Genomic DNA, 14,788 nt, shown 5'->3' on the forward strand with positions numbered 1-14,788 from the left:
TGTACATTATTTTTTATTTATTTATTTTTTGTGCTTTGTTGATGATGATGATGAGTTGAGCATGAGAGCATGATTTTTTTTATATTGTTATCCTATTTTATTATTCTTATTTCCTCAATTTTGTTACTTCTTGTAAGGGTTGTTCTCTCCATCTTTCATTTAAATACACTTATTTTTAGCTAATTGAATTGTAAACTTATTATCTACTTAAAATGTATTATTATATCTAATAATAATACTCTATTTAATATAATAAAGCTTATATTTCTCTAAATTATGTTATCAAACTTGAATATAAAAATTTAATTAATAACTTTACATCTAAAAAGTGAGAAAATTAAATTGTATAAAAAATATTTTTTAAAATTAATATTTAATTTGTTAAAAAAATTAAACCACCATTTTCGATATAAATCTAAATGAAAAAAGGTGAGAAATTTTTTTTTGAACAGTGTCAAAGGTCTAAAATTTTTTTTCTGCCTAAGGCCTCAAATAGGCTTGAGTCGACTCTGGTGTTCAGTTATTAGTGTTGTTCCTACAATCTCTTCGATCTCGGAGTATTTTGAAGACAAATCAATATTCATTGAAGAGTCAGATTCTGTTTCTTTTGTTTCTTCGTGGAGTTCCAAAAACTTTTCTCAAAGTTCTTTGGCACAATTGTAGTTGTCGATTTTTTCGAGTTTTTGAGCAGACAACACACTTAGAAGATGAAACTCGACCTTACCATTTACCATAAATTTGTAGAGCTACTTTTTACTCCAACAATGCTCCTCGAGTTCTTTTCCATCTTTACTTTTAGGCACTTCAAAATCATATTTCATTGTTAATAAAATATTGAAATCGATTTTGAAAAATACTTCTATACGTCACTTCCAAAACGCGAACACCCACTTGAACACTAGTGGGTAGATGCTAGATACAATCATCTTTCTTTTACTTTAGCTGTCAGTTAGTTTTTATAAAACGGTTGGGCTCTGATACCAATTATAAATCCTAGTAGATCGGCTATAGAGAGGGTGAATAACCCTACAAAAAGAGTTAGAACACTTCTCTTGCTATCAATCTTAGCAAGGACATACTTAATTAGTTAAAAACAATAAAAACATTATAATTAAAGGAAGAGAAAAGATTTACTCGGTTTGCAATCGGAGAGGTTGCTAATCCAAAGTTGTGAAAGCTTGAATAAAAAGATCTCCTTCGAAACAGACAGAGTAGTCTCTTTATCGACATTGAAAGTTTAAAACAATAAAAACAAATTTACAAAATGAAAGTACAAGTTGTGCTATTAAAACTTTGAGCATCAAAGCTCTATCTAGCAGTTTGCTGACGTGGTGCGGCCTAGATGCCTGGACTCGGTCGACTCGATTTACTTCACAACGACTTCTTTCAAATGGATCAAGGCTTCCCGGGCACTCGGAGTCGGCTAGCGTGGACTCCGTGTTGATCCTCTTCGACCAACGACCGCTAACATGGTGGAACAGTCTAGGCACTTGGACTCGGTCCTGACAGTTGGAGTCTTGGTGCCTAGACCTGGTTCGGGCACCTAGACACGGTCAACTCTAAAGTTGGCCTTTTTCTCGTCTGATTGCTTGGGTGATACTCTGGTCGTCCAAAGTTGAGATCATCCGAATCCAACTCCAGCTTTTTCCTCAAGTAGTGTTCCTTTCTGGCTTCTCGTCCCTCGAAAGCATTGCGGGTGTTGTTCTCATCTGCCAGTGTACTCTTCTATAGCTCCTCGTCCCTCGGATGCATCAAGCCCATTGACTTGCTTCCCGTGTCATCCTTCTAGCTCGCTGTGTCTTCTGCTCGACTTCTTGTATTTCTAAATCCCTACACACTTAGACACAAGACATCAAAACTACAGAACCTAACTTAACTCAGTTGATTACATCAAAATTATTCTGGAGTACTTATAGGTAGGTCTTTACTATATTGCTCGAGCTTGCCCCCAATACTTGGATGGAAATATAATATATCTATATATAGTTTGTTAACCTACTCACTCATTTATGAACACTAGTATTATTTTTTTTAAAAAAAAAATCGCTTACTTAAAGCCTAAATACATGAAAGTTATTAACACTAGGTGTACATGGGTTGCCTATGGCTGAGCAAGTTAACGTTTATTATAGGATTTTGCACACTTTATGATGTACACACTGGGCACTTTTATATATATATAAATTATATTAGAGCTTAGGGTTTATGATATAATTAATATTTAAGTTAAAAATAGTCAAAAAAACAAAAAAAAAAAATGTTAGCATACATATCCCATGGTGCATACTGCATACCTTGTGAGCACCAAGTGTATTTTTTTTAAAAAAAAAAAAAAATTCTAAAGCTTAGTATTTAGAATTTAGGGTTTAGGGGTTAGATTATAATATTATAGTTATAATTTTTTAAAAAAAAAAAAAATAAATAAACTAAATTACATATGGTACTCACAAGAAGGTGTGCACCATTGGGTGTGTATGATAACAATTATATATATATATATATATATATATATATATATATAGAGAGAGAGAGAGAGAGAGAGAGAGAGATATTTTATCCTATATATCCTTAAGTGAGCAACCAAGGGCAACATCTAATGTGGTCATTTGATGCGGCCAAAATATAAATTTCTTTAATACCTCTCATCTGCATGCAACTCTCTTCTTTCTCCTACATGCAAGATGCCACTCTCTTCTTTCTCCTACATGTAAGGTGGTGTTATTTTCAATAAACCAACATCAATGTTAGTGTTTGTTTGTTGAAACCAACACCAACTGTGGTGTTGATTTCATTTATTATTGATGGTACAAATCATCATCATCTTGCATGTAAGAGATAGAAGAAAGTTGTATATAGATAAAAGAGAGATTAAAAATGAGTTTTAGTTAGTCATGTTAGATTGTCTAGGCTGGAGGTGCTCATCGCTGTTCATGATATATATATATATATATATATATATATATCCTGTGCATAATTGTACGCCACTCAAGTTTTTTGTTTTTTGTTTTTATTTTGGGATTTAGTAATTTAGGATTTTTATATTTAGAATTTAAGGGTTGAGTTATAGTATAAAGTTAAAAAAAAATTAAAATAATTTTTTTTTGAGATGTTTACGTGAATAATTGAGTACATACAAGGCGCTACTCCGAACTCCCGCATGCACTCAGACGTGCATGCAGATGCCCACGGGGAGGCGCAGGTAGCACCTCCATTTTACCTCTTCTCCTTAATGCCAATAAAGTAGTAGCTTTTCAGTTTTTAGCCTAATTTTAAAACGCTAAGAAAAAAAATGGGAAAATCAAGGCCCAAAATAAATTTTATCGGGCAAAAGATGAGTGAGAATCCAATTAAAAATAAAAAACAAATGAATTTTCATTTTCAAAAAATCCAAGCCTTTATAAAAAATTACAAGAACACTCCTATTTTCAACATCTCATTTATTATCTTAAGATACTTTTATTTTATTTTATTATATACCAAAACTACTATAATATAAAATTAATTTATCTCTACTTATTCATAATTATTACACACAAATATTATTATATTAAAATATATTTTTAATTTAGTTCAAATCACTCTAATTTAATTAAATTTACTTTATGACTATTATAACAATTTTGTTTAAAATTATTATATATTATAATAATTTTATTAAATATTATTATAAGGTATAGTTTGGTCTAAATTGATAAAATTGTTATTTTTTTTTAAAAAAATGCTACATATATAACGTTTTAAATAAATTACGAATGTATTTACATAACAAAAAATATAATCAAGTAATATTTTGATATTTTTAAAACTAGGGTTATCTTTTTGAAAAAATGATCATACTTAATACGCGCATTTTTCATTTTCATTTTCTGAAAAATGTGTATTTTCTAGAAAATAGAAAATGACTTTTTATCATTCTCTGTTTTTCTAGAAAACGTTAGCTATTATTTTAGAAAATAAGTACGAAAAATATAAATCAAATATCATTTTTTAGAAAATATATATTTTTTAGAAAATGAAAATATAAAAATACATACCAAACGCACCCTAAATTTTTTCTCTGGATAGACAAAGATTTTGAGGAGCAAACTGAAATTACAATGATGGGGGATTCCAATTCTCTTAATTATGATGGACCATCTAGCACATCAGAGTTTCAACTCTTATCCCGATTCCTAACTCGTATTCTCGACATCCCCCGCACTCTGTAATCGCCTCCCTTCGATTGGAGGAGAAGTCGGCCCCGCGACTCAACGCTCTGGTAGACAGGCGGCGGGCATCAGCGCTTGCGACGTATGATGCGGTAGTGTGCTCATGAGTCATGACATTCTGAAGAGATGTGGATGATCGAATACATGCCTCGTCTTCTTGCCGCTACCCAAGAAAGAAGGGTGAAGGATCAATCGTTCCTCGTTACGTAATCCTAAGCCCTCTTTCCTGATTTATGTTCTCTGCTGCCCTCCCGGCAGCCTCGTCTTTTCGCATTCGCTGTTCCTCCATCGCGACCCGTCGCCGGGGTCCCAGGTTACCTCAATTTCTATTACCTTCTTTCGATGCCGCGCTTTTTTCATGCTTGTTCGACTAAACTTGGCAGCAAGTTTTTTCGGAGTGGTAAAAAGAGTGAATTTTTTAGGGTAGTTAATACATTTATTGATTATTTCTACCTGTGAGCATTACCCTTACTAGCAGTGTGACTACGCCTTTATAAATTTAAGGCTCTCTAATACTGTCACAGCTACCGCAGTTGGTTTACCTTCGCTCTTCCTATAGATGACCTCAATTTCTTTCTTTTTCTTAGTATACCGCTCTTCCTCGCGCCTTTCAATTTGATTTTGTTAAAAAGATGGATTTTTTTAGGGTAGTCGATGCATGTTTTTTTATAGGTAAATATTTTTATATCTGTCAAGAGTCAAGAGATATACAATGTTCACCTTGAATATCTGATTTTTTTTATAAGTACCCTCTACATTTATTCTCTCCCGCTAAAAAATATCCTTGTTCTTAACCATCCATATATAATGGATCATACATGTCATAGCCAAGTGTCTCGCCTTCGTTAAAATTCGGGTGCCTCGGTATTGCTGCTTGAAGACATTGAACATTCTCCTATAGGTAGTCATCTCTTGTTGCATGTGAAGCCAGCTTATGACCTTTCTTCATAATAAGCCTGTGATGGGGCACCTGGTGATCCTGTGTCTCCTATGCACCGGCACAAAAGGGCAATTCTTATTCTCTACAAATGACAAGCGGTCTCTGGTGGCCAGCCGCCCATGAACCAGCATCCAAACTGTGAAGGCATGATTAGGTTGGACATACGGCTTCCACACAGTGATGCCCCATGGTTGCCTAGTCCCTATGCTCTTGAAGTACCCATAAGCTCTATCAACCCCTTTACCTGCTTGGATGAATCATATTGTAATTCTGCTGGATGCTGCTGTTTTGATCCCTCTCTGTTCAATATCTCATCTTTGATGTGCAAAAGCTTCTTAATCAGTGGTGAGTCAGTACACTTCATCTGCCAAGTCCATAGGTCTGCATGCCTCAGGTATGTGGGATGAATCCATTTAATCAATAATGAGTTTTTCTTGTCCTGGATATGTCATAAGACCTTGGACAATAGAGTCTTATTCCATGCCTTTAGATCCCAAAGTTCTTAGCCTCCTTCCTCATTCGACATGCAAATGTCTGCCCAAGATATCAGAGAGTGTTTAGCTGTCCATACAAACCCTCTACACAGTGCATAGATATTGGGTAGTCGATGCACTTATTTGTATTTGTTGTCGTAGATGAGCATTGCCCTAATTGGAAGTGGGATTTGGGTTGCATCTGATTAAATTGAACTGTATAATGTTAACAATTGGTTTTCCTTCTGGCCAAATAATAAATCCAAGATAGTTTTATTTTTTTAGGTTATTTTTTCATTTATATTTATTATACTTTGATTTCTCTATCTCCTGCATTGTTTACCCAACACAAGCTAATGCTGTATATTTACCTCTTATCTGATTTTGGCCTTGCTTACCTTACTTCTTAGATCCATTCTACATTCAAGAGTGAATTATTCACTTATAGAATCTTTTTTTTTTCACCTAATCTTTACGTAAAGGAAAAATATATCATTAAAAGTTAACGTTTAGTTCTTTTAATTTACTAAATAACTCTCTTATAATCTGTAAACATTAAAAAAAAAGTGTGATGCTTTGTTAAGTATGTGACCTTTTTCAGCTGTAACTTCACAAACGTCGCAGGCAGTTGTATAGGTCAATGTGACTCACCTGTGTTAACATTTAGAAGTTTTCTATCCCTTAACAATATGCTCCTTTATTGTGGAGAGAATTAGAGAATTAGCAATGTTTAGCGACCAACCACTATTCCGCATCTTAAAGAAAAGGGTTTTCTCTGTATGTGTTCAAGTTCTCTCACATGGTGAATTTTCTTTAACTGGAAGACTGGAAGACCTGAACCAGTTTTCTTAGAAATATTCCTAAATTTTCTGAAAGTTTGCTTTTGATTTGATCATCTATCTTATTTTATGGACGTGAAAACTTCTAATATTTAGTAACTCTTCACTTACTATAATTTTGCTGAAAGAAAAGTTATTATTGTTTTTGAGATATGCAATACTTTTACTTTTATCTTTAGCTACAGACTTCACCTAAATGAAGCGACTATTTTGATGTGAACCTTTAGCTTTGCTTGATGGAGCCTATAATTTAACTATTAACTAGTTAAATTTACAGGGTGGAATTGGTACTACTACATCTGCAGTGTCTCTTGGCTTCATTGGAGTTCATTTGAATTTTGAAAGCTACAATGGCAGGGTCATCAAATCAAGAAACCATATCAGTATATTTATACGTTCCTAATGTTATAGGTATACCTTTTGTGTTTTTACCCGCTACTTGTTAGTATTTACTTAGAATCATGAATCTGAATTGATCCATACTCCTAGTGCAGTAAAATACTGGTACCATTATATACTATTTGACTGAACACTTGCTTAACACCACTTCTCAATGGTTCACTTGCTGCATCTTAGTCCTAACTGACTATCAACAACAGTTCGGTTTTGATAATAATTTGTAATGTGTTTGTATCTCATTATTAACAAAGCTAAAAAAACATCCAAGGTTGTATCATCGTGAATTGAATAAGCTGTTGAAAACACTAATTAAAGAGTTTAAGAAGAATTGCTATTATAAATTTGTAAGAATTGATACTCTATATTCATTATTGATCCCTTCATAAACACCATTATTTGTCAGCTTTTGCAATAGTGAGTTGGCTTGGAATCATCCATGGTAATTACAATTCAGAAGTTTTCAGATTTATCCCCAAAATGAGTTCGAACCAACTCAAATTAGTGGTAGTTGATGCTTTTGTAATATAATCAGTTAGTTACATTCAATTATTAATATATGTAAAGGTATTTTGTTTCAACATTACTTTGGAAGATCAATGCTGTAATTCGTCCACATATTTCACGCTTGTTTATAATGTGGATTATTTTTACTCAACATGGTAACAGAAATACCTTGTAGAGGATGAATCTACACTGAAGCTCTAAGTAGTATTGTAGGATGAGCACCTCAAATTCAAACATAGCAGAAATGAGAACTTAAAATTACTCATGTTAGTAACAAGTAGGATAGAGATCTAATGCATGTGTTTAAATAATGCTCAAGAGCCAAAACTAGTGCCTTTTAAATTTTGAAAAAAAATCAAGTAAAATATGCTAATTAAGTTTATATGTAGCTGTGTTTTTGTTTTTTTAAAAAAATGATACGTTTTTTACATACTCTAATATGCATTGTATTTTTGTTAACTGCAGGTTATATAAGAGTCATCTTGAATTGTGTAGCATTTTCTGTGTGCTATTCGCAAAAATCTCTCTCTGCCATTCTCTATGTTACTAGGTAATCACTATGGTGGTATTATCATATTCCTTTTTCTTGGCTACATTAAAAATGTTATTTTGGTACTTATTTGACTGCATTTCTTGACTACAGCTTTGTGTGTGATGCATTGGATGGTTGGTTCGCACGAAGGTTAAATCAAGGTAATGGGGATTCCTTATTCTCTAATCTTGAAAAATTATTTTCCGCTGGCAATTTTGTTCACTGGTGCTAAATCATATCAAATTTCTTAGCAGTTCAACAAGGTCACATTTAAGCCCTTTTGTACAGTGTCATTGTGATGCAAGATTATATAGCTCATTGTTATGAGTGCGAATCCTCTGGTTCGCTTTTCCATGGTCCCCTTCTGGTTCCCTTAGCAATTGCAGTCGGACCGCGGTTGGAATCCGACCGCAATTGACGGTGATTCCTCCCTGAGTTCACATTCCCACCTAGGTTATAGTTTGGGTTGGGGCAGACAGTTGGAGGCCATCGGCAAGCGAGCTGTATGGTGTCGAGTAAAGGGTGGCCAGCCCACTGCCGGCTGCCTCCGGTTGCCTGGCTCGACCCAAAACTATAACCTAGGTGAGAAGGTGAACCTAGGGGAGATCGCATCCAATTTTGGCCGAATTCTTGCGGCGATCCGACGTGCAAATTGCGGAAGGGACCAGAGATTGCGGACCATAGGATTTGGACACCACTGTTATACTGTCCCTACTCAGGGATTACAGACCATAGGATCTGGATGCCATTGTTATACTGTCCCTACTCTTACGGAGCTAAGGCTTCTATGAATAGTTGAAAAGCAGGATGAAGTCTGGATTAACTTGATCAAGATTTGATCAGGATAAGTTGAACATGGTGAATCTTGTTTCAACAGAAAAAAAAACCAGCTGAATGGAGGGATGAATTTTCACAGACAATAAATTATCTGAATGGAGGCATGAAGCGAAAAGTCACAGACAAAATTCTGCCAATACCAGTCCCAAGCCCTGTTGAATTTTCAACTATGAGAATTGTGTAGGCCTTGACAGTCAACATTAACATTCATCTAAAGTTATGAACATGAATTTTAATCCTATTTTTCATAATTACTAGTGATATAACCTTACATGAAACTCAATGGAGGGATTCATGTAGTCAATCCCAGTTAGTTGGGATAAACATGATTTGATAATGATGATATCGCCATGGTTTCACTGAACAAAGCTCAATTTCCTCTTATTTCTTAGTTATGGAGTCTCAATTGATGGAACAAGGGTTGGGAATATTTCGTAACTAACAATTTATTAATGAGATGGAAGATGGGATAGTATATATATGCCTTTATTCTTTTTCATGAAAGCAAACAGTGATGTCATAGAAAGTATTCTTTCGTGGTTGTTGTAATGTTTGCTATGACTCATGATCCAGTGTCAACTTTTGGAGCTGTTTTGGACATGGTAACAGACAGGTACTTCTCTACATGACTGTTAGGGCATTACTTTCTAAAAATTTTGTGTGTGTGTGTGTGTGTGTGTGTGTGTGCGTGTGTGTGTGCGCGTGTGAATTCTAGATGCTACTGCATTTGAGACGAATCATTTGTTTTCATTTTCATTCATAATGACATAATATCTGTCTTGTCTTCACATTTGTCAGGGTTAGCACCGCATGTCTACTGTCTGTTCTCTCACAACTATACAGGTACTGGCTTCTTTAGTTTTAAACATAATTTGGTTCCACCCCTTTCCAACATAATATTGTTTTTCTTGTTGAATTTTTCAGACCAGGTTTAATTTTCTTAGCGTTGCTTGGATTGGACATTGCGAGTCATTGGCTGCAAATGTACAGGTATTTTGATTTATCTACTTTGGACCGGACACAACTTCCTTTCAGTTGAATTTAACTTTTATTTACCATAGTTGGTTTGCATACTTCCATGTTTAATTGAAGCATAAATTTGATGTCTTCATACACAAAATGGATCTGTTAAAGTAGTGTTCTTCCAAGACTGGACAGAGGTCCTAGCCTACATGTTGGTGATAGTTGGTGAGATCAGAAATTATGATTTTGATTACTCCAGCAATGCTCATTGTGTACCATTTATCTTTAGCATTGGAAACATCACGGTTTAAATAGTTCTCATGACGTCTTTGAATGCCTTGAGTTCATCCTTATTCCAGTGTCACTAACCTCCTTAGTCTCAAGGCAAGTTTCAACAATGCATGCATAGAAGGATTTGTGCATGCAAGTAGGCACTTGCATTTGAGATTTTAAATACTTGTCTGATGCCAAGAATGGCGTAAGTTAGGGCCATATTTTGCAGACATATTACTCAACAAACAGTCGGTATGAATTGTTACATATCGGCATCATCCAAGTGGGAGCCAATCAAATGTTATAAGAGGAGCTGAAGTCATGCAGAGGCTGTGTTAGCTTTCTAGTGTCTTCACAATGAGTAAACTAGATTCAAGATAACAATATGACCTTGTAATTGTACCAACAGAATGTTATTGCATTTCTACTGAATATTTGAACTAACTTTATGCGTGCACCTAGTAAATTGTTGCTTATTTGCAGATGAATGATCTTGTTTCTTCCATTTTCATAATCTGGTACTCACCTTTTGTTGTATGGTTAGCAGAAAGTGTACTTATATATAGTCCGTCCCCCAGGCACTGTGGGAGGTTGTGGGTCACAATTGATAAAAATTCATGATTCATTAATTAGATGAGACCACAGTAATTAACTGCATCATTAATCTGACTTTTTTTTACACACTACTGCAGTTCATTCTTATCTGGCAAAACTAGCCACAAAGATGTGAAGGACTCAAGCAGTTGGCTTTTTAAGTTGTACTACAGAAACCGCATGTTCATGGCCTTCTGCTGTGTGGGATCTGAGGTATCAGGGTTAAATAGCAGCTTTTCATATCAAGTGTTCCTTCAAAACGTTTATATTTAAATGACCATAATGTGATGCTGCAGGTTCTTTACATCATCCTCTATCTTCTTGCTGATGAGAAATCTGAAAGCTTGATCACTGTAAGCTCTCATGTTATGTCATTCCATCTTGTCATTTATTTTAAATTTGTAAGCAGCTTACTTTATCTTTTAATATGACAGGTATATTTGAATGCCATTCGGACAAATACACTCCTCTCATTTTTGTTGCCTTTTGTTTCGATCGGATGGGCCATTAAGCAAGTGGTGAATGTCATCCAGGTAACTTTGCTGCTAGTTTTAAATTTCCTTTTTCTACTTTTAAGGTATACTGTTCTTAATCTTATCATTGATCTATTTCTTCCTTTTGGCTATTTGTGAACTACTTAGACCAACAGCTTTAGCTATTTGGAATTTAGGCTTGAATGAGTCTTGCAACCCATCGAGCTATCACACATTTAGAACATCGTATTACTAACTGAATCATTTCATGAACCTTGCTACTAAAGTCGTGGTTTGGTCTTTCTAATTTCAGATGAAGTCAGCTGCTGATTCTTGTGTGAATCACGATATGAAGAGAAGTGTTTGATCATGTGAGGCCATGCTTGTCCATTGTTCCGTATTCTATGTTTCAACCGAGTGAAAAACAAACACTTTGTTTGAGATTTGAGCACAGCAACGTATGATATCCTGGGATATTTTGGAGCCGTCGACGGTAGGGATTGTTATTGTGAGCTGAATGCCCTGGAAAATCTATTCATTGATGTTTCCCGTACATGCAACGCCCGATCACTCAATGTTGTTTTAAGTGGATCAGGTGGTTTTGTTTGAATTCTTAGCAACAGTCGGTTGAAAACTACGATGTTACGTTGTTTGAGGTCTTCCAACACAAACAGATAAAGATTGTTCGCCGCCAAAAATAATTAATGAGTGGAGTTTAAAATAATAGCATTTATGAAAAATCCAAAAATTTACAAGTAGAATGTGCTCGGATAATTATGGTATTATATCTATTATGTATCTTAAAGGCAATATTAGAATATTATACTTGATTGAAATCTTATATTATTATTCATCTTGTAATTTCATCTCGAATTGGTAATTGTCTATCGATCCTTCAAAATCTTATATTTTTGCCTCCAATCTCGTTACAAGTTCGATATCCGTGAGTAGCTTAAAAGACCTTGAAATATCAAATATGTTTCAGAATCACGAACTTGATAAAGCTAATCTTGAGAAACATTAAAAAGACCTTGAAATATCAAATATTCAGATTTGATATCCATGACCTGTTTAAAGGACATCGAAAAACCAAATATATTTCAGAGTCGAAAGCTCGAGTTACTCAATTAGTACAAGTTGATCTTGAGAGAGAGAGAAAAGGGGCTCATCTTGGAATATTAAATATGCAAGTTTAACATCCATAATCCATTTTTTATTTCAAAAAGTCAGCTCGACTCCAAAGCATATGCATGGACAGTTAGTAATATTAACGGTAACAAAATTACAATGTCAAATTGGTCATCCAAGATACGAACAAATGAACAATGGCAACAAAAATGATTATTACTTACTGGGAAATAGGTCTTCCATCATTAACTCTATTTGTAACTATTTTGTTTCTTACAAAATTTTGGAACTAACTAGAAAACTTTATTTTGTCCACTTCAAACTCACTAAGCAACAGCAGAAAGAAAGATTCAAAACGAATAGTAGAGGAAATGGTGCCATTTCATGCTAAAGATAAATAAGCACTTAAAGAACATCATAACCCAAGCTCTGAAAGAAGGGTGCGCCACCTTGGTGTCTCTTCCTCAAAAATATATGTCAAATCGGATACCAAAACCCCACTCCCACCAATCTACAAAAATTCCAATAAGTCGAGATACGAAGCCAATTTGTCAATTTACTAATGGTTTTGGAGTGATGACTAAATGAACAAAGAAATGAAGTTGAATGAAAAATTAGTTGCATAGCAAGCAAAGGATCTTACTGTCTCTTAGTTGCTGAACAGATTTGTAAAGCTCCATTTGCAGCACACATATGATTATCGCAAAGAAGTCCACTACGACCTTGCCATCACGTTTGCAGAACACTGGACTTACAGTAGGACCCTGTTTAAATGCATTCATGTTTACATGTGAGCATCAGAAGTAGCCGAGTATTGAGCTCTCATCAATTAAGCAAACAGGGAAAAACGAAGAAGACTACAAATTTTCTTGAAACATTGTTAAAATATCATGATCCGGCAGATATAGGTGGTCCTCGCGTAGGAGACAGGTGAACCCGTCGGTTAATGTGACAATCAAAGTCGAGAAATATGTAGGAGATTGCAAGTTTGAAATCAGATGTCTAAAATGTGTTTACTTGCAAGCCCGATAATGATGGTTGGCTAAGAACTCTCTCTGCCACTTCCTCTGCGCTGTTGCCCCTCATATTTGCAACGACCTTCCATTAGATCATAAAAAAGCACAAGGGAAAAAGCACAAGGGCCCCCACGGGCTTAGTTGGAATGGTTAGTGCGTAGAACATTGTCACTTGAGAGCGTGAAGTTCGAATCTCAGGGTAGTTAGGGCATAATTTCTTGGTCTCTATGTACCTCTTCCCACTGCGCACTAGCTTCTCCAGTTACCATGATTTACCTCTTTCGTATTGATTCTGGGACGGACTGACGGAGATACTGGGGGTGAACGAATCATCCTTTTGCCACTTGCCACATGAAAAAGCACAAGGGATAGAATAAATAATGACATGAACAACAATGTTTTCAACGTACTGTTACTACCCCAATAGCCCTTAAATGTGCCTCAAGTCGTTCAAGCATTTCATGGGTGATTTCTAGTGCACCCTTGCTCATGTTCAAAGATCTCCGGCTTGCAACACGCACAGCCTGCAAAACACAAAAGAAGTCACAGAAGCCATGTAAGAGAGAATGATTTCGTCTTATTCAATACCAAAGGTAACAGTCAAGACGATGGTGGCAGTTAGTATGAAAACTTGGCTTTCTAAGACAACTCCACCTTTGATTTCTTTCAAATTGTTCTCTGCTAGTGTCGTGCCACTGCTCACAAGATCTAAAATAGCATCAGTTGTGCCCATCTGGAAGAGTTATTTTCTAGTTTTACATCATTTTCAGATTTGTTTTTTAGTCGATCATGATCCCTTCAGTCAAATTTGACAAATCCTAACAGCCTCAATCAGATCATCCTTAGCCAATTTCATTTGCAGATCTTATGGGCTATGGTTTCCTTATCTAGACAGCAACATCAAACCAAGAACTTATTTTTAAATTCAGTTTATGCTTCCATTCAAAATATGTTTAGCAATAAAGCAATGTTTTCATGACATATCAATTTCAATAATGTGTTTATGTCAACTAAAGGAACAGAAAGTACTTCTGGATAAGGGAACAATATGATAACTACCTCACCACATTCACAAACGATGTCATAACCAACAATACCAAGATCCAAATCACCTGACTTTATCTTTCGAACTATATCTTTAGGTCGTTGAAACCACACCTCCAAATCACCTGACTTGTGGGCGTCACAGAGTTGCTCGAGACATATTACAGGAACAGTCTAACTCAGCAACTTATGAGTTATAAATAGATGATAGTAGGAAAAATAATTGTCATGTTTAAGCAACATCCATGTGGTAATGGCTATGCAATAATTTGAAGAAGTGATTCAAAAAAGAAGGCATAAAATTATTGATGAAATGTCACTGGACATCAACAACATCCTTATTGTTAGTTTCATTCTTGTTGAATCGTATTGTGAGTGACCGGCGGCGTGAGAGGCGTCGTCGATTCTGTAAGATAATCAAGTCTAGGACATTGGACGCGAGAGAAAATATTCCGGAAAGAGCAAAGATACCCTCGTATTTCGATGAGATTTAGTTATGTGTTAGGGGCATTTTAGTCAAAGTCTCGTTGGCAGTTGGCACAGATGTAACAGAAGCCGCCACTGA

At 35.3% G+C, this 14,788-nt stretch overlaps 2 protein-coding genes across 2 annotated transcripts; one reads left to right on the top strand and one right to left on the bottom strand.

Annotated features, from left to right (window-relative positions):
- Positions 1-4,159: 4,159 nt before the first annotated feature.
- On the top strand, positions 4,160-11,685 carry LOC122016235 (probable CDP-diacylglycerol--inositol 3-phosphatidyltransferase 2). The gene is made up of 11 exons (XM_042573470.1): positions 4,160-4,521; positions 6,738-6,871; positions 7,829-7,913; positions 8,007-8,056; positions 9,306-9,345; positions 9,531-9,575; positions 9,657-9,722; positions 10,661-10,775; positions 10,859-10,915; positions 10,997-11,095; positions 11,349-11,685. Exons 2-11 carry the CDS (start codon positions 6,811-6,813, stop codon positions 11,400-11,402), a joined length of 672 nt encoding a protein of 223 aa, XP_042429404.1. The 5' UTR covers positions 4,160-4,521; positions 6,738-6,810; the 3' UTR covers positions 11,403-11,685.
- Positions 11,686-12,418: 733 nt separating this feature from the next.
- LOC122017990 (ATP phosphoribosyltransferase 2, chloroplastic-like) lies at positions 12,419-13,912 on the bottom strand. The gene is made up of 5 exons (XM_042575725.1): positions 13,811-13,912; positions 13,590-13,703; positions 13,181-13,261; positions 12,810-12,927; positions 12,419-12,676 (listed from the first exon to the last, which is right to left on the bottom strand). Exons 1-5 carry the CDS (start codon positions 13,910-13,912, stop codon positions 12,579-12,581), a joined length of 513 nt encoding a protein of 170 aa, XP_042431659.1. The 3' UTR covers positions 12,419-12,578.
- Between the last annotated feature and the right edge of the window lie 876 nt (positions 13,913-14,788).

This window comes from Zingiber officinale, chromosome 8B (assembly GCF_018446385.1).
Source record: "Zingiber officinale cultivar Zhangliang chromosome 8B, Zo_v1.1, whole genome shotgun sequence".
Lineage (NCBI taxonomy): Eukaryota > Viridiplantae > Streptophyta > Magnoliopsida > Zingiberales > Zingiberaceae > Zingiber > Zingiber officinale.

What these genes read in the sequence shown, in the direction of transcription:
- LOC122016235 (XM_042573470.1), top strand. Translation starts at nt 6,811, where the DNA reads ATGGCAGGGTCATCAAATCAAGAAACCATATCAGTATATTTATACGTT. An exon ending in CATTGGCTGCAAATGTACAG is followed by an intron (nt 9,723 to 10,660) that starts GTATTTTGATTT and finishes ACACTACTGCAG; the next exon opens with TTCATTCTTATCTGGCAAAA. An exon ending in AAGTGGTGAATGTCATCCAG is followed by an intron (nt 11,096 to 11,348) that starts GTAACTTTGCTG and finishes TTCTAATTTCAG; the next exon opens with ATGAAGTCAGCTGCTGATTC.
- LOC122017990 (XM_042575725.1), bottom strand. Translation starts at nt 13,912, where the DNA reads ATGGGCACAACTGATGCTATTTTAGATCTTGTGAGCAGTGGCACGACA. An exon ending in GAGTTGTCTTAGAAAGCCAA is followed by an intron (nt 13,704 to 13,810) that starts GTTTTCATACTA and finishes TGTGTTTTGCAG; the next exon opens with GCTGTGCGTGTTGCAAGCCG. An exon ending in ATCTGTTCAGCAACTAAGAG is followed by an intron (nt 12,677 to 12,809) that starts ACAGTAAGATCC and finishes TGGAATTTTTGT; the next exon opens with AGATTGGTGGGAGTGGGGTT.